This window comes from Pogona vitticeps, chromosome 6, assembly GCF_051106095.1.
Source record: "Pogona vitticeps strain Pit_001003342236 chromosome 6, PviZW2.1, whole genome shotgun sequence".
Classification (NCBI taxonomy): domain Eukaryota; kingdom Metazoa; phylum Chordata; class Lepidosauria; order Squamata; family Agamidae; genus Pogona; species Pogona vitticeps.
This window is the reverse complement of record NC_135788.1, coordinates 19199014-19222814: the sequence shown is the minus strand read 5'-3', so window position 1 is coordinate 19222814 and position 23801 is coordinate 19199014. Positions and strand designations below refer to the sequence as shown.

Genomic DNA, 23801 nt, shown 5'->3' with positions numbered 1-23801 from the left:
AAAGCACTGATCTCGCCATCCCCAATCATTTTTTATACTGATCAAATGAATGCAGATACTCCCATCTGGGAGGGGCGACATGACATTTCACTTGGCAGTTCTAAACAGGTCACGGACCTTTCACAGACCCTAAGGCAGTGGGAGGGAGCACTTTACGAAACCGTGTAACCAAATCAAACCAATGGTTACCCCCTTTCAATACCACTGGAATGGGTTGCACAATGCTTATTCACATAGCGGCAGAGAAAGTGAAAGGATGGTCATCCAATGGAAATGTCTTTTCCTTTTGTTTGAACTTAACACAGCTCCAAAAATACTAGGAAACAATTACATCTGGGGAATGCCCCCCCTCACAAAAGGAACGACAACAAAAACCAAAGCAAATACTGTAGACATATATCTGTAGAGTGAGGTATATTAGAGACGGTTTGCTTAGAATTTTTAAAGCAGCAACTCCAGCAATATGGAATTATATATGGACGTTTATGGGAGATGTTGCTTTGTTTGAAGCCATAGGCACAAAGACACAACATGGCTGCCCTGGAGATGACCTATGGCTTTCAAGTTGCTTGAACACATCAGAATTTCCATTGTTAAGGTTGATTAATTGAAACTGATAAGTTACCATGAATAAAGATTGTTTTTCTGTTTAATGTGGTGGGCCTGATTTGGTAAATGTCTCATTCATGTAGCCTTGCCGCGCAGCATATGGGCAGGATTCATTCAGCATCGCAAACATACACAATTTATTATGCTTGTATGGCCACAGCCAAAGGGCCTTTCTAGTTTAATGTCAAATTCTGAATGAAAAATTCCATTTAAAGAGTCACTAGTAATGTTACTTGTGAGTTTGCCATTCAGCCTGGCTTTTAGCTCCTCTAGCAGATTCAAAACTCTGATCATATACAGGCAAACAATTTCTCTGAAATGTTTGTAGGCACCTACAACAAAGACACATGTTTTGATTTGATGTCACCCCGTGTCAAATTCTGCTGATAAAGTTATCACTATAATGTTTCAATATAGTGGCCACCCCACTTCAGGGATATGACATCCTTATTGCTTTCACTGGAAGAAAGAGAGCTGTTTGTGTAATAAATAAACAAATACAAATCTAAAGCCAAAGACCAATGAAACTTTCAGTCTGAATGATATTGCCATATCAGAAGGGAAAATGCTCTTCTGGAATGTAACCGAGCATTCATAAATTAAAAGGTGTTTGTCTTTCAAACAACATCAACAACCCAAACCAGCCCATTGAACATAATATGAAAAAAATAAATCACACTTTCTTTGTAATTATTATTTTTATACACTCAGAAAACTCTAGCATCTATTTAAGGATTTCTTCTGACTAGGCTACATATAAGAAAAACATTTTACCACATGTTGCTGCAAATTTTTGAACAGCAGCAAATGCTGAACTGTAATGATATGTTTGATGCTTACCTCTGGGGAATTCAGAGCTTGAAAAAGTTACTTTTTGGCTGGGAGAGTCTGGGTGAGTCTCACTGTTATAATCCAAAATGGTAACTTTCCCAAACTCCTTATGCAATCATCCTTATGGAGCTTGGAATAGTTACTTTTTCATTATTAGAGGCTATTAGTGGCTTGGGTTAGTTGTTGTATTCTGGCCAAACTCTTACAAGGAAGAATAACTGAAGTATGTGAATGGAAGCTTTCAGAGCTTAAGGCAGATTGACTATTTCTTAACATGCTGTCATCACTGTTGTGTTTTTTTATGATTACTATGGTTAAAACAAAAAAAGTAGCTGTCCATCACTTATTCTCTCGTATATAGCATGTCATTTCTTATGTATCAGTCAAAGAATGATCCTAACATAAATTGAGGTCTAAAATACAGAATCCATTTGATCTGTATGGATAAAAAGGAATAATAAAAAGTGTCAAAATTATTTGTTGTTCTGAGTTCCGGCAAGCCTGTAGTGTCATTTCCCAGAACACTTTTCATCCATTTCCTCCTTTCTTCTTTTCTGATCTTGCCCCCAAGATAAGAGCAATTTGTGCTCACCAAGCATCACATTGGGCTATTTTTTTGGTCTCCCACTTTACCCATTAAGACTATTTCCTTCCAAATATGATGATGATGAAGATGATGTTTGTACTTCAGTGTAGCTTGAGATTCAACTGAGGCTTCCTCTTGTTGTGGCTCTATTTTGTAGAATTTGAAAGATACCATTACTCACTGAGAGTATAAATGCTGGCATTCAGTCACACACCAGCATGATGAAGAACCAGAACTACAAGTAGGACTAGGAAGGTAGACGTTGGCTGATTTTTACAGCACATACTTAGTTCCTATGGAACATACAGCAGATCTCAGCTTGGTAATATTTGAACTTGCCTGCACTGACTATGGATCCTTTCCTAATGGGATAGTAGTCACTATTTCCTACCACTTACCTACCACTCCACTCTGGTTGATACCTCTGGTGAATACTAGGCTACACACACCTTTGGTCTAACTCAGTATCGCTTGCCTTACCCTGTTATGTTGTATCTCTCCAAAACATAGTACTGGGCACCCAAATGTGGCTAGATCATGTACAGTGGTGCCTCGCTTAGCAATTGCTTCATTCAATGATGAATTCGCATAGCGATGGCTTTTTTGGGAACCAATTAACATCGTTATGCGAGGCACCACTGTATTTACTTTCTCCCTTGATCTACAATGTTTATTTCTGTTGGAACCAAAGAGAGGCATTCCACCAACTAAAGAAAAGACCAACTGGTGAAGTGTACAATAATACTTTAGAGGCTGACATTAAACTTCAAGGAACTTAGAACAATAAATGAGAATGGATTTTAAATTTATTTAAATTCCTTTGTCCTGGCCTTTACTGAAACTGTCTGTTCAAGCTGACCTTCCTCTTAACCCTTTCTCTTTGGCTGACAAATACATTTGAAACAGAAACAAACAGTGTAATCTGTCAGAACAACTGGAGTTGCTTCTGTGCATCAGATATGTCTGTTTGAGCTTTCTCTTTCTGACAGGCCACGCAAAGAGGCACTGTTCCTCTACAGTTTTATCTTAGAGATTCGTGTCTTTTTTGTTCATTAGGACTGTCTCTCAAGATTACAGAGCAAATAGTGTTCCCCTACCAGTCTGTGAGAAAAGTCTTCTTGAGTACATAAAAAGAAACCCATAGTTTATATATCACACAATAAGGGGCTTAAATACTCTCTCTACCATCACATTTTATCTCTGCTTTATAAGAGATAATGAAGGCCCAATAAAGGAAACCCCATCTCCCCTAGAAAGTAACAAACAAACCCAAGCAGTTACTGCATTTGTTATCTTATGCACATTTGCCTGTGAGTAAGTGCCACAAACACAAAGGCTTACTCCCATGAGAGTGGCATTACATATATGTCACATTAAAAAGATGCTAGGATCAACATCTCTAATTTAAAGGTAACAGATGATGCAAGTTATGTCTTTAGAGAGGCCTCTAGAGCAGTGGTCTCCAACCTTGGGCCTCCAGATGTTCTTGGACTTCAACTCCCAAATATCCTGGCCAGCAGAAGTGGTGGTGAAGGCTTCTGGGAGTTGTAGTCCAGGAACATCTGGAGGTCCAAGGTTGGGGACCACTGCTCTAGAGAATCACTCCCGATCCAAGTAAACAGTGCAATACAGCACCTTTCTACTGTATTTTCTTAAAGCAATTTGATTCCAAGAAAATATGCTCATGACCCACAAAGCTGAATACAGCCTAGTATGCTCAGGAATCCTCCACCTCCTTGCTATAGTCTCAGGTAGGTAGCAAAAACATGAGGTCTAGCAAGCTCCTGGTGATTCACAGATTGTGTGGGCTTCAGTGAAAGCTAGCCCTCTTATTAGGCAGAATAAGACAACCAATGGAGACAGCAGGTTATGGGGGAAATAATGGAAGCCGTTTTTCCTGAGTAGTAACAGGCATGAACTATTGGTTTGGTGGTTTGTGCTGGTTCGTTTAATGGCTGAACAAGTGTTTGGTGCTTCCAAGCCCCACCTCCTCCAGCAGGTACCCACTCAAAGGCAGTGCCCCAGCTTCCCTGTCCTGCCTCCTCCAGGTGCTACCTATAAGTGGGTGCCTGCCAGAGGAGGCAGTACTTGGAATTGCCAAACACTTGTATGACACTTAGATAGATTGGAACACCGTCTCACCTCACCATTCCAGTGTTGAAGTAAAGTTGAACTGCTAATTCATCTTGGTTCTGTAGAGCAGTGGTCCCCAACCTTGGGCCTCCAGATGTTCTTGAACTTCAACTCCCAGAAATCCTGGCCAGCAGAGGTGGTGGTGAAGGTTTCTGGTAGTTGTAGTCCAAGAACATCTGGAGGCCCAAGGTTGGGGACCACTGCTGCAGAGGATGTCAGCTTGACCTTTGCCTCAGGCAGCAACATATTGTGGGATGGCCCAGGCCAAGCTTTTTTCCCCCACAATATGCAGGAACTAAACTGAAGACCATTTAAAACATTGGTGTTTTGGTCTAGCCCACTAATCATTGAGAACTGCCTTAGTCCTTTGAGTCTATTTTATGATTCTGACTTTTTATCTTCTTGCCTTGTTTTGCTATTCTTGAAATAATATCCCAGCATGTTCGGTTACTATTGTGCAACCATGTCTACTCAGAAACACACCCAGACAGAAGCACTCAGGTAAACCCAAATGGGATCGCAACCTTAATTGTTTTAATTTTTTATATGTGCTGGGATGGTTACAATGTCTGTTTTTTATATTTGTGTCCTCTTTGTGGAATGGTAAGATATATCTTTAAATATTTAAATAAAAATGAAAATTATTTAAATCAAGCTTTTCTGCTTCAAAACTGGAAATAACACAATTTGGACACCCTTTTTTTAAGGTTAAGCATCTACGATGCTATTTGTTAGCCAGAGAAACATTAAACGACACTGTTCAATGATATGAACCAAGTATATAAAATTTAATATCATACTTACCACCTTCATATGCACTGGGAATTTCAATCGTAAGTGGAATTTTATCATCATCATGCCCTTTTTCATTTGCCGCTGGGCCTCCCTGGGACCCTATCCCTGGCTGAATATGAAATATGAAAGTCACTCAAAAGCTGTCCCACTACTAAGGGTCAGAAAATTGTAATGACATTGCATCTATATACACTTAGGATCAAGATGGTATCTTAGGTACTGGAAATGGTAGGAATGATGAAGAATAGGAACATAATCTTTTACACTTGCAAACTAAAATATTTCTTAGAAGAGGTATTGGTGTTAATCTGTGCAAGTGTTTGATGAAGTAGACTTGTCCATGAAAGCTCATATTACAGTATGTTAGTCTATGTTGTCTTTGTATTTTTGTCTTGTTTTGTTTCTCTGGATTTTGCCTAATAAAATATTTTTTTGTAACCTTAAATACTTTCAACAGGCCAGCAGAGAGAACTCACATAGGGGGGAAAAACCCTTCCCAACTAAATTTCACATTTGTGAACAGCTATTGTAAAGCAACATATCTGAACTAAGTGGCCTTCTCCAGATGTGCTGAATGGACTACAAAAATGGCCCAAAGATGCTCCCAGGCTCAATTCCTGGTAAAGGGTAAGTCCTCTGTCTAAATTCTTGGAAGAATTGCCGTCACATAGCATAAACAATACCGGTCATATTTTTATAGAGCCAGAGCTTACAGGATGGAAGGATTGGGATTTTTGATTGGCCAGCTGGATGACAGAATCCGTGCCACCCCTGGCTTCCCAGTTCTTTGGCTGAACCCAGCTGCAATCTTCACAGCAGCTGGGGTGGTGACAGTAGATTGTTTCAGAAACAAGACATCCTTGTGAGCTACTCCTCTTGAGGACGCCCATGCTGAGTGCCTTCGCTTTGCAATGTACCACCTGACCACCGAATGCAGGACTAAATAAATAGTCTGGGGGTGTGATCACAGGGGGAAATAGATCACAACATAGATGGGTAAATGTGCTCCAGTCTGACCCCAATCCATTCCCAAGCAGGACTTCTACTGTTCTGGGCCATCTCTGCCAGATGGAAAGGGGAGATTACTCCCATTAAAGCAACCCTTTCTGCTGCAATCAGGCCGATCATCTGATTCCACCCTGACTCCGTACAAGTTCCTATGGTTTAATGTTGGCTTCCCCTGGCCTGAATTAGTCTAAGGGTAGGCAACTGTCACTTTGCAAATACTTTCTTGGACTACAGCTCCCACAAGCTATTGACTATGTTGGTTATCAATGACAAGAGTTGTGGGCCAAAAACAGAAGGATCAAAGTTGCCAACTCCTGCTTTAGTCCATAGCTTGTTGATACAGCACCAATTTATATGCAGAAGATACTCAGCACAAACCCTGGTTTCTTGTTTGGATTATGGAGGTGAAAGTAAGGAAGCACTCAGTGAAATCATTTGGCAGATGCAAGTGGTACGTTGTGCCTCATGACCCATAAAACTCCCTGGGTGACCCTGGGCCAGTTGTTGTCTTCCAACCTGAGGACAGCTTGGAAAATTAGTTTTTCAGCCTTAAACCTCCCAAACTCCTCATCTAGTAAGTATGTTGGCTGGGAAATCTGGGACTTTTAATTTTTTTAAAAAAATCAACTTCTCCAAGTTCTGAGACTGGCTTACAAAGTAGGGAGGCAGAGTGTCCTGCTTGCTATCTTGAGCTCACTGGAAGAAAAGCAGGGTACAAAGGTTGCAAACAAATAAATAAGCTGATCTCTTGCTAAGTCATGCTCCCCCGTATAGCCTTCTATGAACAGTCAGTTATGACCACTATTCCACAAAAACAGCACGGAAGGTAGGGGATGGGTAGGCCCCAAACAGCAACAAAACAAAACCATCTTTAAAAGGCATGCCTCAGTTTAGCCCTGCTTTCTGAATTGGGGGCTGTATTTTCAAAACATTGTCACCTTTGAGAAGGCCATGGTTTGTTTGGAGTCAGTGTAGGGAGAGAAACACTGACTCTATGCACGCGCGCACACACACACACACACACACACACACACACACACACACTCCAAATAATAAACTGTATACCAGAGGTGGATTTTGCATATATAAACCAGTCAGAAATGAATCCTTTCTGCGTGCAGGATTCTGGGTACGTAGAAGAGTATTCGTCTGGAAGGAAATAAAACACAGAACATAGGTTAAGGACTTTTGTTGTTTATGAAGTTTCATCTTTCCATATCATAGATGACTGAAGATGTCATAACAATAAAAAAAGAATCTGTGTCCTTGTGTATGTGTCCATCTTGCCACCACAGCTCCAGCACTATAAAACCCAAACACCTGAAAGATAAGAGGACTCTGGGTGTGTACCTCTTGGGGATATTTATCCTTGGAATGGCTTACTTAATTTTAGTTAAGGGAAATCTTACTGGAGTGTGTAGTTCCATCTTTGTCTGCTAGTCTGAAGTCCCCAAAAGATAGCTATATCTTTCTTAACCAAGAGAGACAAAAGCCCTATTCAGGATCATATGTAAGGTTAAAACTAGGAATTGCAATATGGGTGGGTGTAATACTTGGAACCATGGGGTATGTTGAGTAGAATTGATGAGAGCTGCAAGTCAAAACATCTAGCAGAAGAAATGTTCCACACTTCTGATGTAGGATAATGTCCTTCTGTGGAGGAGAAGATAAAAGATGCAGACTTGAGGTTGTCTCCTTATTTGCACAGGTAAAGCAAACTTTGCAAAGAGACAGAGCAGTTTGCAATGAACCTTGATGTAGCTATGCAATATACTGTATAATGTACAGTATTTATAGCAAAAACAAAAAAACAAAAAACAAAAACAAAAAAACCTTAATGCAAAAAAGCAAATCACAAAATTCAGCCCTGGCTTTCCAATGCTGTGTCTGCAGCAGATCAAAACCCACCCAACAGAAACAGAGCATTAAAGCCTGCAGAGATAAATTCCAGGTGCCTAGGAGTCACTGGTGCTTAAAAACTGGCACTGGAGCGGATGCAGAGGTTTCTCCTATCTGGTAGCCAGATAATCTCCTTGGCCTTTCGCTTTGCAAAAGTTCCCACAGCAACCTAGCTTAAAGTACCTAACAAACCATGACTTGATGGTTGTTGTGGGTTTTTCGGGCTCTTTGGCTGTGAAAAACCCACAACAACCATCAGATCCCAGGCATGAAAGCCTTTGAGAACACATTAAACCACGATGTCTCTGTACATACCCTCTCAGCTAGTGATGACCGTCTAAATTTTGCTGAATGACGCAAGGATTGCCTGAGAAACATCTCATCCTTAATGGCATGAAGGCTGGCAAATAAATGGATATGATTCAGTTCAATGAAAGACTGGCATATCCTCCCACCATAAGCTTCATTTTTTAAAAGTGGAAGGCTAGGATCTAAATAATTATTCAGGGGTATATCAGAAAATCAAACTGTTCTTTCTAGTACTCCTTGTAGAGCAGAATGAAGAATCCATAGCCTTGCAGACACTCTTGGACTACAGTTGGAACACGACTGATCAAGACCAGCACACTCAGATGGCCACACATCTTTGCTTTCGAGATTTCAAGCAGAACAAGAAAGCATACACAGATAACCAAAGGCAAGTTTGCATTTGGCAAGTTCTGAAGAGCCACTCTGGCTACCTCACAAGGCTGCCAGTGTGACGACATTCATCAACAGAAGGCATCTCCCAGCTCCCACCATTATCTGTCTTTTCCAGAGAGTCCCTCCTTCTCATGATAAGCCCAAAGTAGGACAGTCTCAGTTTCAACATTTTTGCCTCCAGAGATAATTCAGGCTTGATTTGATCTAGAACCCATTTGTTTGTGTTTCTGACAGTCCAGGGAATCTGCAAAGCTCTCTGCCAGCCCCACACCTGAATAGCAAATTTTGACTGGTGCTTTATGGTTCTTCTGCTCGCTAATAATCTGATGTCAATATTTGGTTCTGTCACAGATTTTGAGTACAGTATGTCCGGATTTTTAAAAAATGCACTATTCTTATTGCTTTATTATACAGTGATCAGAGAGTCTTTGTACAGAAGAGCAGCTAACAGACCTTTTAAACTCTGGATAGGAAATACGTAATCCTCCACATGTTCCCTCCTCCACTTTGTTTTAAACAAACAAGCTGCTGCTGAACAACATTGCACACTGCATACACTGAAGGGTTACACACACACACACACCACACACACACACACACACACACACACACAGAGAGAGAGAGAGAGAGAGAGAGAGAGAGAGAGAGAGAGAGAGAGAGAGAGAGAGAGAGAGAGAGAGAGAGAGAGAGGCCTGAATCTGTATGTTAGTTCCAAGCACAGTAAACCCACTGAATCTAAGAGAACTTGCTATGTGAACACTTATGTAAGATCCTTTGATTCAGGGATTCTACCCCAGTGAGCCATGGATTCCCAAATCATTAATACCCAGGACACAGGTGGACTGTAATTTTGTGGATTATAATTGGAGGCACACCAAATTTGCAGGGGGGAAAATTACACATCAATATTTTATCACTGAATTCCCAAAGAAAGTAAAAACTTTATCCTTGCAATTGTGAAGTAGCCCAGTTAATCTGATACTGCATTGTAAAAATTCTTGAATATCAGAGATAAATGCTAAAAGCTTTCTTTTTTCCAAACAGACATTCCATAAGACTGAAGTGAAACCAACACAGTCAACTGCAAACACCCTGATTCTTTCTCTTCATGACTTTTTAATTTCATGCCCATAGCTATATTTCCCATGCAGTTCACTTATGACCACATTATTATTCAAAATCCTATTGTTCATTTCCATTTGTTTAAGGGAGATTGTGTACATCATGGTGGCAAATTGCCAGCCATTAACAGGGTGAGATTGAGTTGCTCACCTGGGTGCAGCTGCATGACTCGATTTGCTTCTAGGAAAGTAACCAGCACCTTGTTAATGATTGGCAACTTGCAGCCATGACTGTTCAGATAGAGAACTGTCCTCTCTAAAAAACGTCAGCTTATCTCCCGGGGTCTGATCTTCCTTGCTTCTTTGCTCTGTCAAGTGGCACCCAAGGAGGGGTAAAAGTTTCTGGGCATTCTGATTGCATTCCACAGAAAAATATATGTAGATAAACCATACCTTTTCTTTAGAATTTCAAATTTCATTTGCCAAGAACGACTTGAGTGATACATATCATGCTGAAGTCTAAAAGCAGGAAATAAAAAGAATTAGTACGGTTTGAAAATGTGAAATGATGAATATTAAGTCCACAGCAAATATTTCTGACTATACCTCTGGGCACGCAACTTTGCATCTTGTTCAGCTTTTTTCAGCCTCTTTATCTCGTCCTGGAATGCTTTTCTTTCAGCTGCTCTACCCTTTTCACATACAGTTTGCATGACAAAAGAGAGTCCTGTATTAATTATCAGTGTATGCAAAATACATAAAAACATAACCATAATAGCTGAACAGTAAGGTAAACATTTATGCATGCATTCAGAGAGTTACAGTATGTTTCTGTTTCCTACAGAGATGTGTGTTTAACTCAGATCCCTTACAATGCTATAAATGATATAACTGAAAACTAAAATAAAGAACAAGAATAAATAACAACAGCAGGATAAAATACAGTAAGAGATCACGTCTCTTTAAATGCCTGCTGAAGTGAAAAAAACCTAAAGTTTGCTTAAATCTGGGGAGTAAGATGGCCAGATGCATCTTTTTTGGAATAACTATGGACACCACAACCAAAGGACCCTCTCTCTTGTCTCTTCCTGCTGCACACTCATCAGAAAGATTGTGAAGAGAGAATCCAAAGGCTTCTGAAGTTGAATGAATGCTTTAGTCCAGGCTGTTTAAGGCCTTCGGAGTCAAAACCCAACTTCTGACTGGAGAACAAATTAAGCCAATAAAGTATCATCATGATGTGCATCAACCTGCTGGCCAGGTTGCTGCATTCTAGAGAAGCTGAAGTTCCCTGACAGTGATCAAAGGTATTGCCAGGTATTGTCTGTGACCGAAATCTTGCTTGGAAGTAACTTGAGAATGAACAACTGAAGTTGTTAATGGTAGGTAATAGAAAAGATGCCCTGCCATTTATAGCTGTTGGCAATGTATGTATGTGTCTGCTATATTTTAGAATCACAGAATAATGGAGTTGGAGGCACCTTTACGGCATCAGATCCAACTCCCTGCTCAATCTAGGAATCCAAAGTATATCTGACAGATGGTCATCTGTTGAGCATTGGAGAGTTCACTACCTACCAAGGTAATTGGTTTATCATATTGCTTTAACAGTTAGGGATTTTTTAATGATATTCAGCTGAAATCTGGCTTCCTGTAAATTGAGCCCATTGTTATGTGTCCTTCACTCTGGAATAACTGAGAACAGATCTTGCCCTTCCTCTGTATGACAGTCTTTCAGATATTTGAAAAGTGCTATCATATATCCCCTCAGTCTTCTTTTCTCAAAGCTAAACATGGCCAGTTCTTTCACTCTTTCCTCAGAGTGCTTGGTTTTTAGTCCCCTGATCATCCTTGTTGTCCTCCTCTGAATTTGTTGCACTTTGTCACCATCCTTCTTAAAGTGCAGTGTCCCCAGAACTGTACATAGTATGCAAGATGAAGCTTAACCAGTGCCAAATAGATGAAAACTAGTACTTCCCGCGATTTGGAGATTACACTTCTGTGAATGGAGCCCAACATAGCATTTTCCTTTTTTGCAGCCACATCACACTATTGGCTTATATTCAGCTTGGGATCTACAACAATTCCATGGTCCTTCTCACTCTTAGTATTACTGAACCAAGATCTTTTTAAATTTCATTTCTTTCTGGGTATTGGCTAGTTTACCCAATTCTATGTCATCTGCAAATTCGATAAGCATTCCCTGCACCCACCCATCCACATCATTAATAAAAAATGAACAAATATCACTTTAAATGTGGTGTAATCTTTGGTGATGGAGCTCCATGGGTTGTAAGAAAGGGCTGGATAAGGACCAAGGGGCAAAGGTCCTCTGACCACAGCTTTAGAGTGTTGGACATGGTAGGTTTGAAGACTCCAAAATTCAAATCCTCATTCATTCAGCCCTGGTGCTGATGACATTTATCAGCTAAATGAATGGAGGTTTGCATTATACATAAAGGGAAGAGCATATTTCATTCATTTCTAACTATTTTTTTCAGGCATGCAATTCCTTCAAAGGCTCCATGACCATGCAATAAGGCTTTAAAATTAAGGCTGTCATTACTTCCAAGTGCCTAAGTGTAAAACAAAAGCAAGGTGATCTGCAGCATATGGAGCTGAACGAACTGCATGCTAAGGTAAATGTCTTTTGGCTCTTAACAGAGTAATGATGTATTATCTGCATTATCTAGTTCAACCCTAAAAATACACTTGAATTTGGTGGCCTCTCTGATCTGCCCCCCTGCATGCTGCAATATCCCATTATGTTCTTGTACATACGTCCAGACATTCCAATATATATGGGAAGGGCAGTGAAAATATCACTGAAGGTGTGTTTGTTTGTTTCTTTAAAATGTTTAGCCCAATTAGGTAAGCTAATGGGATAAGAGGTCGGCCATGCAACTTGTTGTACGAGGATCGCCCACAAGACATCACAGCTTGTGGTTGTCCTTATGCTGCAAATGCCGCTAAGAAAAGGAGGGGGTCCCCTCTTTTTGCTATATAAAATGGATCCACTAAGATTATGTTAGTGTAGAATAATAAGATGGTACCACGTCAGACTCCAATACAATATCTTCTTCTGCAGCTTCTTCTTTGGCAGCATCTGCTTCTTTCGTGGCCATCTCTGTCATAGCTGCTTCTTTGGCCGCGGCTTCTTTTGCTGCCTTCCCTTTCAGTGCTTTTTTCGCCTTTTCTGCTTTTTCTTCATGGGCCAATGATATCTGTGGGGGGAGGGAGGGGAGCATCAGTCAAATAGATTTAGACAACCTTGTTTGAGATTTTCAGAAATCACGACTTGCTGCCAGAAGTGTGGTGCAATGAAGAGCGTGACTTGGATCTTTAGGAGCAGGAGCAAAACAGCATGCATGATCTGTTGGAGTATCACATCCCCCAAGCAGACGAAGTGATAACAAGGCTTTTAAGCACAGTTATTGTTTGTTACAGATTAGTGAAGAGGAAGCTAGAGAATGAAGCTTGCTGGCAGTTGGTCCTCGTAAATAGAGTATTATGAATTTCCTCTGTGTAAATAGAAAAGTCAAACCAAAATGATGAAGAGCCTGGAGCAATTGAGTTTAGCTTAAGAAAAAGAAAGGATATGGGAGGAGGAGGAGGAGGAGGAGGAGGAGGAGGAAGAAGAAGAAGAAGAAGAAGAAGAAGAAGAAGCACTATCTAAGCTAGAAACAAGGGTTCTATTTACATAGAAAACCTGTAATGTATAGATACTTCAGCCTCAAATTTCCAAGAAAAGATGGGCTTGAATTGTACAAGGTAAATAAGCTACCGGTAATTATTTTAAATGATTTTCTAAAACATTGCTGGTTGTTGGGATCTAAATCTGCATCATGGGCATTCCTTGCTTAAATAAAAACAGCTAGTGTGTTGGTCTGTTGTTTTAGGCCATTGGGTTGTATTTTAAATATTAAAGTATATCTTTTTCATAAATATATTTCCCAGATGATATAATATTTATTTAAATAGATACCTACTTTGAGTAGGCAGTGCAAAACATGACTTTTATCACAACTGACTAAACTTTCAGTGAAACTCAGGAATCCTATTGCGTTTCGATATCTTTGTAAACACACACGCAAAAACAGATTTTCTTGTGCAAACACAGCTCAGATATATTCAAATATAAGGCTTAGAAAATCTTTTGAAATGGCTACAGGTGCCCACCATTGTGTTTTTCCACCATTCAAGCTACTTCACTGAATTGCTGTCAGAAGATAAATATTGAACAAGGTGTATGTATGTTTAACAGTAATTGTATTCTATTTTCTCTTGTGCTACTTTATGAACTTCATTGTATGCCTTCTAGTTTGCCTCTAACTACTGGCCAAAAACATCTAGATAGTTGTGTTTGCTGATCTATTCATAGAAAGTGCAAAATGGCCCTTTGGATATAATGTGCAAGTTAGAGATGGTTACAACAGGTCCATATGCCACAGTCCATACCCTATTCCAAATTTGAACTTCGCCCAACTTTTATTCATGTATGCAGCCCCATAAGGCCAATCATGTAAGCCTTTTCTTTCCCTGCAGGCTCTCTGCTGTACATTGATTGTGCACCATTGCACAACCAGTTGCACAATCGATCAAACAAAGGACAATGTGCTGAAGGGGAAAAGCCACTGCATGATGGCCCTTCTGTACACAGTTTTCATCAACAAGATTTTTGCCTTTGCTTCTCTCTGTGAAAATGTGTCTCTTCAAATATATACACAGTGTGGTACAGAATTTTTCATAACTGAAAATTAATTTCTTGATCCCTATGCAAAGCAAATGAATCACGCTATTGAGATTGAAGATGGTAAGTTTGCTATGGCTCACTTAAATCTCCTTGAATTCAATTTAAAATTAAGGAACTTTCACTGTACAGAGGCTTGCAGATTTTAGACATCCAATGGATACTTCAGGGTAATAGGGGACAATTTTTTTAAAGAAAGAGATTAATGACTTTTACTGTAATGCACCATTAAGAGTAGTAAACAGATACACACATGCACAGCGAAAACACACTGCATTTAAAGAACTCATTGTACAAACTGGAGATATTTCAAAACTATTTTCACATTATAATTAACTGCTCTCACTTCTTTCTTCTAGAACTGTTTTTAGGTTCAGCTAATCTCAGCATGTGTTGCTTTCCCACTGAATGTCACACTTTCCTAAATATGGGTTTGATTAATAAAGCAAGTCAAATACCTCTCGGAGGCAATACAACATGAAAGGGTCAGGAGAATTGCACGTGAATTTAGACATTAACTTTGGAGTACTTGCTTGATGTGTGCCATTATTTGAAATTTGAGGGAGACGTCAGATAACAGTAACCTTTAGTCAAACAATGTTTTATCAGCTCTAAATTCAGTCTGTCTTTGGAAAGGAATAGACAAGCAATGCTTTATTACTGAAAAGCCACCTGGCTCATCCAGGTATTGAATAAAGCATTATAGACAACACTGACAAATGTGGGCTACAACAGGTAAGATTTTGAGCAGTGTGATCTCCTGGAAAACACTGTCTTTTGTTCAGAAACTGTTCTTAGAAGCTTTAGCAACATTTGGTAGCCGATTTAGTAGAGCCTGGGAGGCCAGATTAATTAATTAAAATTTTTACTTTTTTGGACCATAACTCCCAGAATCCAACAACAAAGAGTAGATTTTTCCATCTCTGGTCAAGAATTTGGGCAGAAGTGGCAATCCCAAAACATGTCAAGATATTCAGAAAAAGCCTGTAGTACAACTTTCTAGGGTCTGCATTATATTAGAATGCCATGTTTAAATGTTTCCTCAAGTTCTAAAAAAAGTCCTTTCCCATGGAAAATAAATATATCATGCAGGAACGTCATGTAGAACCCTTCTTCTAGTCACGCCAGCTTTGCACTAACAGGAAGGTTTTGATGTGCTCTTCAGCCTGAACCTACATTCTTACATGGTATAGCTACAAAATCACTGTTTGTTTTAGACAGACTGTAAACCTGAGACCATAAGAGGAAACAGGCTGGGTCAAACCAAAGACCCATCTAGGCCTGCATTCAGTTCCCACACTGGCCACCAGATGCCTCTGGGAAGTCAATGAGAGCAGCAACAGCTGCACTGCGGCCAATGTTTCCAAATATACTGGCACTTGTTCTCCAAGTTGTTTCTTCCTTCATTTGTTTCCTTTATAGACCATCTTTCAACACAGAAGATAACAAAGCAGTCTACAGCCTGTATAACAAAACCAACAATAAAATTAATATAAGATATTAATAAGATATCAAAAATTCAGTAAAGTCAGTGTGGAAGATCAGTGCAGAAATATATCGATTTTTACTAACCAATGGAACACCCACACTATACAGGCCTATCATACCTCATGATCAGTCATTACAATTAATTGCCATTGATAATTTGCTCCCCTTAGGAGGGTATATAAGAGGGATCGGTCACAAAATATTGTGGTGTGTGGAGAGCTCACGTTCATGGTTCCAACCAGCCTTTTCTAGGATATTAAGTTCTATCTCCTCCCATCCATTGATATGCCATCAGTCAGCCAATACACTATAACTACTGCACATGCCCAGTTGTTATTACAGCGTTTTCTCCTCCCTCTTCAATGTTTTCCTCAATGTGGCTTGGGTTTTTTGTTTGTTTGTTTTTTTGGCACTTATTTGGAGTGAGCAATTTGGGGGGTTGCTTCAAATCTGTAGAAACTTAATCTTGTGCTTTGGTGATGCAGCTTCAGTTACACCAGGATACAGATTCAAAAATGTTATCTATTAGTATAAGAGATATACAGTATTTTAAACACAACATCATATACTGTATTATTCATTGTTAACACGCTACAGATGTATTATATCTATTTGCTATATGAAACTCCCATGCTTTTTGACAAATCATGGACATCAAAAGATGAGCTACTGTTATCTTTGCACCATATTTGTGAATCTTCTGGAACCTTCTGGCTGACTACTGTTGGAAAGAAGACAATGGTCTGTACAGATTTGACCTTTCTTGCGTTCTTAGCATATCACATTGGTTGGGAATATTACATAAGGTTGTTTTTATTATAAAATTTGTGAGTCATTCATATACCCTATTAGAGTTTAGTAAAATATACACAAGGTAAAGGTAAAGGTAAAGGTTCCCCTTGACAATTTTTGTCCAGTCGTGTCCAACTCTAGGGGGCGGCGCTCATCCCGCTCTTCAAGCCATAGAGCCAGCGTTTGTCCGAAGACAATCTTTCCGTGGTCACATGGCCAGTGTGATTTAGACACGGAACGCTGTTTACCTTCCCACCGAGATGGTACCTATTTATCTACTCACATTTGCATGCTTTCAAACCGCTAGGTTGGCGGGAGCTGGGACAGGCGACGGGTGCTCATTCCGTCGCGTGGATTCGAACTTTCGACTGCTGGTCTTCTGACCCTGCAGCACAGGCTTCTGCGGTTTAGCCCACAGTGCCACCACGTCCACAAAATATACACAAATTTGACCCAAATTCAAAGGTCAATCTATAGTAATAAAAGAGCACATGTTTCCATGTCCACGTGTCACATGAACATGTCCATCTGTCTATTTCCACCATAGCTCTATGTCTATGAAACCTAGATCCCTGAAAATATGTAAGTGGGACCTTGGGATGTGCATGCTGGAGATATTTTGCTTTTAAGACTAATTATTAAATTTTTGGTACTTAGAATCTATCTGGAACCTGCAGCACCATCTTTACTTACTAGGCAGTAGATTTTCCTAACTTGCAATGAAGATGCTGTTCTGATTTTTCCACCTGGCCTATGGACATCTCTCCCCTGGAGGGTTCATGAACTCTTCAAATAGTTGAAAGACAAAGTCCCACTAATGGGTAATGAATGGTGGAGAATGAGTGGAGGGAAAGAATGGAGGAGCACTAGGATGATGGCAGAGAAAGATCAATAAGGAAGTAAGGAAGTAATGGGAGAGGAGAAGAGAAAGAGAAGAAGAAAAGAGGGAAAGTACTAGGGGGGGGGTATGAAACTGGCATATCGCTATGTCAGTATTACAGATGGGGGAGAAAACAGATCAGACTACAATGTTTCCTGCAGCCTGAAAACTGTGATCCTGGCATCCATTTCTTGACAAACTCCATAGGCATAATTTACTCCTACATAGGTATTTACATATGCTGAAATGACTGAAAAGAAGCTGCGTTCACATTCAAGTTAAAATGAACAAGCCCCTGGTGGCTATTTATTTTACCTTATGTCTGAACAAAAACACACAAGCATCCTGGTTAAAAAATAAAAAGCAGCATGCTGAGCTGCAGATCATGTAAATGGATACAGTGGAACCTCTACTTAAGAACTTAATCCGTTTTGGAATGGTGTTCTTAAGTTGAAACGTTCTTAAGTTGAAGCAAAATTTCCCATAGGAATGGACTGAAAACCAATTAATCCGTTCTGGCTGTTTTTTTGTTATGTAGAGGTGCGTTCGTACATTGAAGCATTAGTTCCCATAGGAACTAATGCAAAGCTGGTTAATACGTACTCTACCACTAGAGGGAGAATTTTTTTTTTTTAACCTAAGATGACCTAAGGTTAAAAAAAGAGCAGGAAAGGTGTTTTTTTTCCTGTTCTTATCTTGGATTTCTGTTCTCAAGTAGAAGCAAAATTTAGCAAATGGAGCTGTTCTTAAGTTGGATTGTTCTTAAGTAGAGACGTTCTTAAGTAGAGACCCCACTGTATTTTAAAATCAATTCCAAACCTGCACAACTCAATTGAAATACCATTTTTAACCCCATCCTAAGCCTTAAGAATTTGGTAGTTCTGCTAGGAATCGAATAAAATATGTGTGGAAAATGCTTCTCATAACAGAAAATAAAGCAATATTTATGGCAAATATAATAAATCACCTTTCGTACAGCATGAAATGAGCCTTGTGTTAATTTTGCCACAGCATCTTGTGCTTCTTTCACATCCTTAAAAATAAAGAGAAAAGAAAAATAATTCGGTATGGTTATGAGAACAAATTGTTTATAACATTTCTAGCACTGGGAGGCATCTTGACTGATACCACAGTCACATACATGTCTGCTGAGTTGGGCTCAATTCTAAGGAAGTTTGCTCAGATTGCAGCATGCTCATTGGCTGGCCCTTGTGACAATCACAAGACTCTTCCTCACCTGGCTATGTGCATTGCTTACTGCCACCCCCAGCAATCCAGCATCATGCTAGAACACATTTGTCACTGCCCCTGTGGACTGATACGGGCAACCACACATGTCAGAAATTGAAAAAAGCCAAGCAAGTGGAATTGCTACCCAAAAACACTAGCCTTTATCAGTTGAACAAAATGCAATGAATGCCCAAGAGAAAAAAAGGCAGGTTTACTAATGATTAGCTGTATGTCATGTGGGCAATGGGAAATACATCTAATTTAGATGTGCTGACTCCAGCACAAACTGCCAAGTAGACTGCAATGTAGTCACACCTTCAGTAGAGCAACTGTAACTTAGCACAAAGTGTAGTGATCTGCAAAAAGATACTGTATATTTAACTGAAGAAATACTGGCTTGCTATTTAAACTTTTTCTGCTCTGAACAATATCATTTCTTTCTGGTATATTTAAATAAAGCAAGTCAAGCTACGAAGAGAATTATTAATGTAGTAAACCAACTCAGCTTACTGTAATGAAAGCATACCAGCTATCAATAGACAAAAAGTGGGGGAAGAATCTAATGGTATACAATGAGATAAGCCATTTGCAAAGTTCTTGAACCCTTTTAAAAGGAGATAAAACAGCCCTGGGACCAGTAAGAATGGTCTATTTGAAGTGACGGTAGTTTGGGCCTATTGTTGTACAATACAGCATCTCCACTGAACACGGAGAGGTCACATTGAAACTATATATAGTATAGTATATAGTATATAGTATATAGTATATAGTATATAGTATATAGTATATAGTATATAGTATATAGTATATAGTATATAGTATATAGTATATGGCTGTCATAATTTTCCATTTCAAGTTGCAAGACCAGTCCAGTTTCTCCAGCCATTTGTCAGGCACTGGGTGAGAGAAAGAAATGTGCAAAACACTGTGCTGTTGTCCCTGAAGCAAGTTTCAGCCAAAAATGTTTTTTAACAGTGAAATATTTTTGTTCAGGATCTTACCCGCTCTTTAGCTAGAACTCGCTGCTTCTCCCTGTCAAGTTCCAGCTTCAATATTTCTTGAGTGGTCATTAGCTAGAATTCAGAGGATGACTGTGAGATATCATAGCAAGGCATGGCATCACTTTGTTTGTTTTAAAATGACAATGCCTTATATACGCTGGCTGGATATATGTGCGCTGCATAACTATAAATCAAGAGTAGAAAACACAATTCAAACTGGGGTGAAGTTTGATTTCTGAGATTTCAGGGCTGCATTTCTGTGACAGGTAGAGCTAAAGGTAATATATTGTCAATCAAAGTGCCAGCCAATTATGGTATAAAGTTCTTACTATCAGTATCTCAGCTTTTAGAGAGGCATTTCCATCTTCATACAAAAATTGAGAAACCATAAGACGATGGAAGGGGAAGTGACCATATATACTCGGAAGGCCAGACTGAAACCCCAAGAGATTGTTTCAGCGCAGCCCCCTGAGATTGGCCACCCCTGCTATAAACATCAAACCTAACAGAATGGCAGGAGATGCTGCTTATGAGGTCCTTTAGCTCTTGGTCACCAACGTTGTGGTCGGATCTAGCTTCTAACTTTTGGCACACAGTGAGAAGACATTGGGATGGTGTTTGCCATTGGCCAGAACATACTGTACCTATGTTTCTAACTGCAGAGATTAATAGCAGTTTGATATTGCTTTAACCATCATGGCTCCAACCTATGCATTTCTGAGATTTTTAGTTTGGTGTGCTGCCCTTATGTGCCATCAAGTCATTTCCAACTGATAGAAATATTTGGACATGCAAGGAATGGTCTACCATTAACATCACCACTACCCAAATAGGTTTTCATGGTTGAGTGAGGATATGAATCCAGGTCTCCTGAGACCTAGTCCAACACTTTACCCATTACAAGGTAATGGCTCTCATGCCACACCGACTGTCACAATCTGCTGAGGTGCTTAAAAAAAATCTCACTGGTAATTTCAAGGAGTGCTCTAGAACTCTATAGCAGAGAATTTCAAATATTTCACCAGTCTCCCACAATTCTATTGTATGGAGAAAAAACAATTAAAAGGGTACTAAGCTGCTAAGACTTCATAGAATAGATGCATTCAAAGTCTTAGGGCACTAGAAGATAGCCAGCCACTGGACGTTCTTTCCATTATACTGGTGAATGACTCCCAGACTCCTGTGTCTTTGTGCTAGTTAATCCATCACTGTCAATAAATAAATAAAGAATACAGTACCTTTTCAATTGTCTTCATATCTCTTTCTTTTCTTTCTTGCATACATTTCATTTCAGTCTCTGAAAGAAGGAGAGAGTGGGGAGTGGGTGGGTGGGGAAATAAAGCGGACCATGAAATTACATGGCTATTTAAAGAGATTCATATTGCGCACTACAGGTCAGTCTATAAGCCCACGGGAACGCAGAGCGGACGAAGGCAGTGGCAGACTGGTGACCTTCACAACTGCCCTTGACCTTCACAGCATTCCCCCTGCTGTTCAGCTGGCTGGCCAGAGAGAGAAAGAGAGAGATTAAGAAATAAGTTCAAGAGTCAAGTGTGTCTAAGCACTCACTGCTTTTCATTAATATAGACTCACACATCCTTGCTTTTAGTCACAGCTCATACAAAATGTTTTAGCAGGTGGTTCCTTATTGTCCACATCACGTTTCTGAAGATAGGATGAGGTAGGGAGGGGGAAGACATCATCATGTGAGGTGATAACAGCTTTCTTAATACAACACTGAACTCATGTTAAATTCATATTCTTGTCCAACAGTATTGTTGTGTCTTTATTATTCCTTCTTTCCTAGATGCTGCCATGCCTACTTCATAGCTTAATTGCTATGGTTAGTTTTTTTTAAAAATTGTTTTAATAAGCAGTGCATCTCTATAAAGCTTGTTAGTTACCCTGAGAGTTCCTAGAAAGCCAGAACACAAGGAGAAGGAGGAGGAGGAAGAGGAGGAGAAGAAGAAGCTATACCTATACCTCAAAAATGGGAAAAGTTTCATTGTTAGACTTGAACTCCCAAGAATATCATCACCAGCACAGCCACTGGCCATGTTGGCTGGGGTAATTCTGGAAGTCTGAGTAAAAAAAAAACCTTCTCCATCTGTGTCTCTGTCTTTGTTTCTGTGTAGACAGAAAGCAATCAAATATAGCAACAGATTACTGTACTAGCTTTCCACTGTTAACTGTGTAACAATAATAAACTGTACCTAGACACACACTTTTTTCCACATGTTAGCATTTGCAGTATTAGACTGCACACACTTATAGTACAATGTTATAAGTAAGAGACTATAGTTTTTAAAAGAATTGGCAAAATATATAAAGAATTAAAAGTCTAAAACATCTGGCCCACGTAGAATTAGGCAGCACACACAGCATTTTAAGTCCAGTGGCTTTTATGCTTTTTCCTTGTTCATACATATTTCTTCCTAAAAGTCAGCATAAAATGCTTACTGATATAAGACTTGATAAAAACTGTTATTACACTGGAGCACACATTAAATGTAGATTTGGAAGGATAAAATTTAAATGCATACAGTTACATTAAGATGTCATCTTCACTTTGAACGACATATATTAGAAGTCACAATATGTGAATAACAAAAGCTTCTCCATCAGTAAATACAAGAGAAATAAACGTATGTTGAAACAAGGTTATTTTCTGCTAAGTTTGAGAAAGTTTAGGAAAGAAGATAAAAAAAACACCACATGATTCAAATAACTATGCCATACTTCTTGGCTAAATTCCGGTGTTAAAATGTCAGTTCCCCATGTATCAATATATGCGAAAATCAAACTACTTTATTGTTCTGTGAGAAAGTTTACCTAAGTCAGCATGTTCTTTCTCCCTGCGTTTCACAGTCTCTTGGAGGCGTGCAAGTTTTTCAAGCAGGTTTGCTATTTGTTCTTTCAATTCCCGATTTTCTTGTAGAAACAACTCCCTTTCAATTTCTCTGTCACGTGGAAGCTGGAAGATTAAGAAGCTCTCTTATTTCAAAAACATGATGTGTAAAAGTGAGGGGGAGGGGGAATGTAAATATGCTGCTGGGGCACACAACGGTTACACAATACAACTATCACGAAATTTTCTGAATCCTGTCATATTAGTTATAATATGAATGGGAGGGAAAGCAAGCAGACTCAACGGAACTTGCCGGAAGAAAAGACGCTGGTACCCCCCCTCCCCATGAACAAAAAAGACCATAACCCATGAGGATGGGTAACTGACAGGAATAATGCATATCATATTGTTTGTTTGCCATCATCATTGAGGCCAATGTGTATTGTGGAGCCTGTGTCCAAGGAGGCAGCTGGGGCCTACATATCCACCCACACTTCTCTCTATGTTTATGAAGTGCTGTCTGTAACTAGGCAGGCAGGAGAGAAACCGTGGGTAGGCAGCTACAGGGGGCTGCAAAAGTGCATGGCTAAAGGGGTGGAAAGGGGGAGGTGTCCCCTTTGTACCATTTCTCAGTGACAGCACTGCCATTGCCATGAGGAGCACATCACATGTCAAACCAGTGAAATTTCCAGGCTGGGAGCCACACGGAGTCCATCAGGCAGTCTGATACCAACACAGTTGGTCTTCTGCTTAGTGCGGGAGCCACCCAGAGGCAATTCATAATCTGAAACACTGAGGTAGCTTTGCATGCACATCACACAAGGTCTGTTCATGGTCCCCCCTCCTACTTACTTTTTTTTTTATTTATGCTATTGAGGACTTTTGGTTTAAATCTCCATGCGAACAGTGATAACCTTGTAGGAAAGTTCCAGGACAGCATGCAACAAAAGACTTTAAAGTTATACTTTTAGTAAAGCAAACTCATTTACATTTTTATTATGCATGCCCTTTGTTAAAATCTTGCCACATTCATTATGGAAAAGGACTTTGTACGCATCCAAGCTTATTGGGAGAGCCACTCTTTCTTCTTCTCGGCTTCAAAGCTATTTAACACATTTGCATATATTGTCAAATGGCTGTTGAGATTTTACTGCTGCATATTTCTTTTAATGAGACAGAAGAAAGTGG

General features: G+C 39.7%; 1 protein-coding gene across 1 annotated transcript in view; it reads right to left on the bottom strand.

The window, feature by feature from the left end:
* Positions 1-23801, bottom strand: part of C6H10orf67 (chromosome 6 C10orf67 homolog) — a 53287-nt gene that overhangs the window by 5762 nt on the left and 23724 nt on the right. The window contains exons 6-15 of the mRNA XM_020802025.3: positions 22598-22739; positions 21004-21062; positions 19766-19837; positions 18502-18567; positions 12678-12848; positions 10231-10316; positions 10078-10143; positions 8177-8261; positions 7028-7111; positions 4964-5063 (exon numbers count right to left, since the gene is read on the bottom strand). Of these exons, the coding sequence (XP_020657684.3) occupies positions 4964-5063; positions 7028-7111; positions 8177-8261; positions 10078-10143; positions 10231-10316; positions 12678-12848; positions 18502-18567; positions 19766-19837; positions 21004-21062; positions 22598-22739 (931 nt within the window). The remainder of the gene's footprint in view (positions 1-4963; positions 5064-7027; positions 7112-8176; positions 8262-10077; positions 10144-10230; positions 10317-12677; positions 12849-18501; positions 18568-19765; positions 19838-21003; positions 21063-22597; positions 22740-23801) is intronic.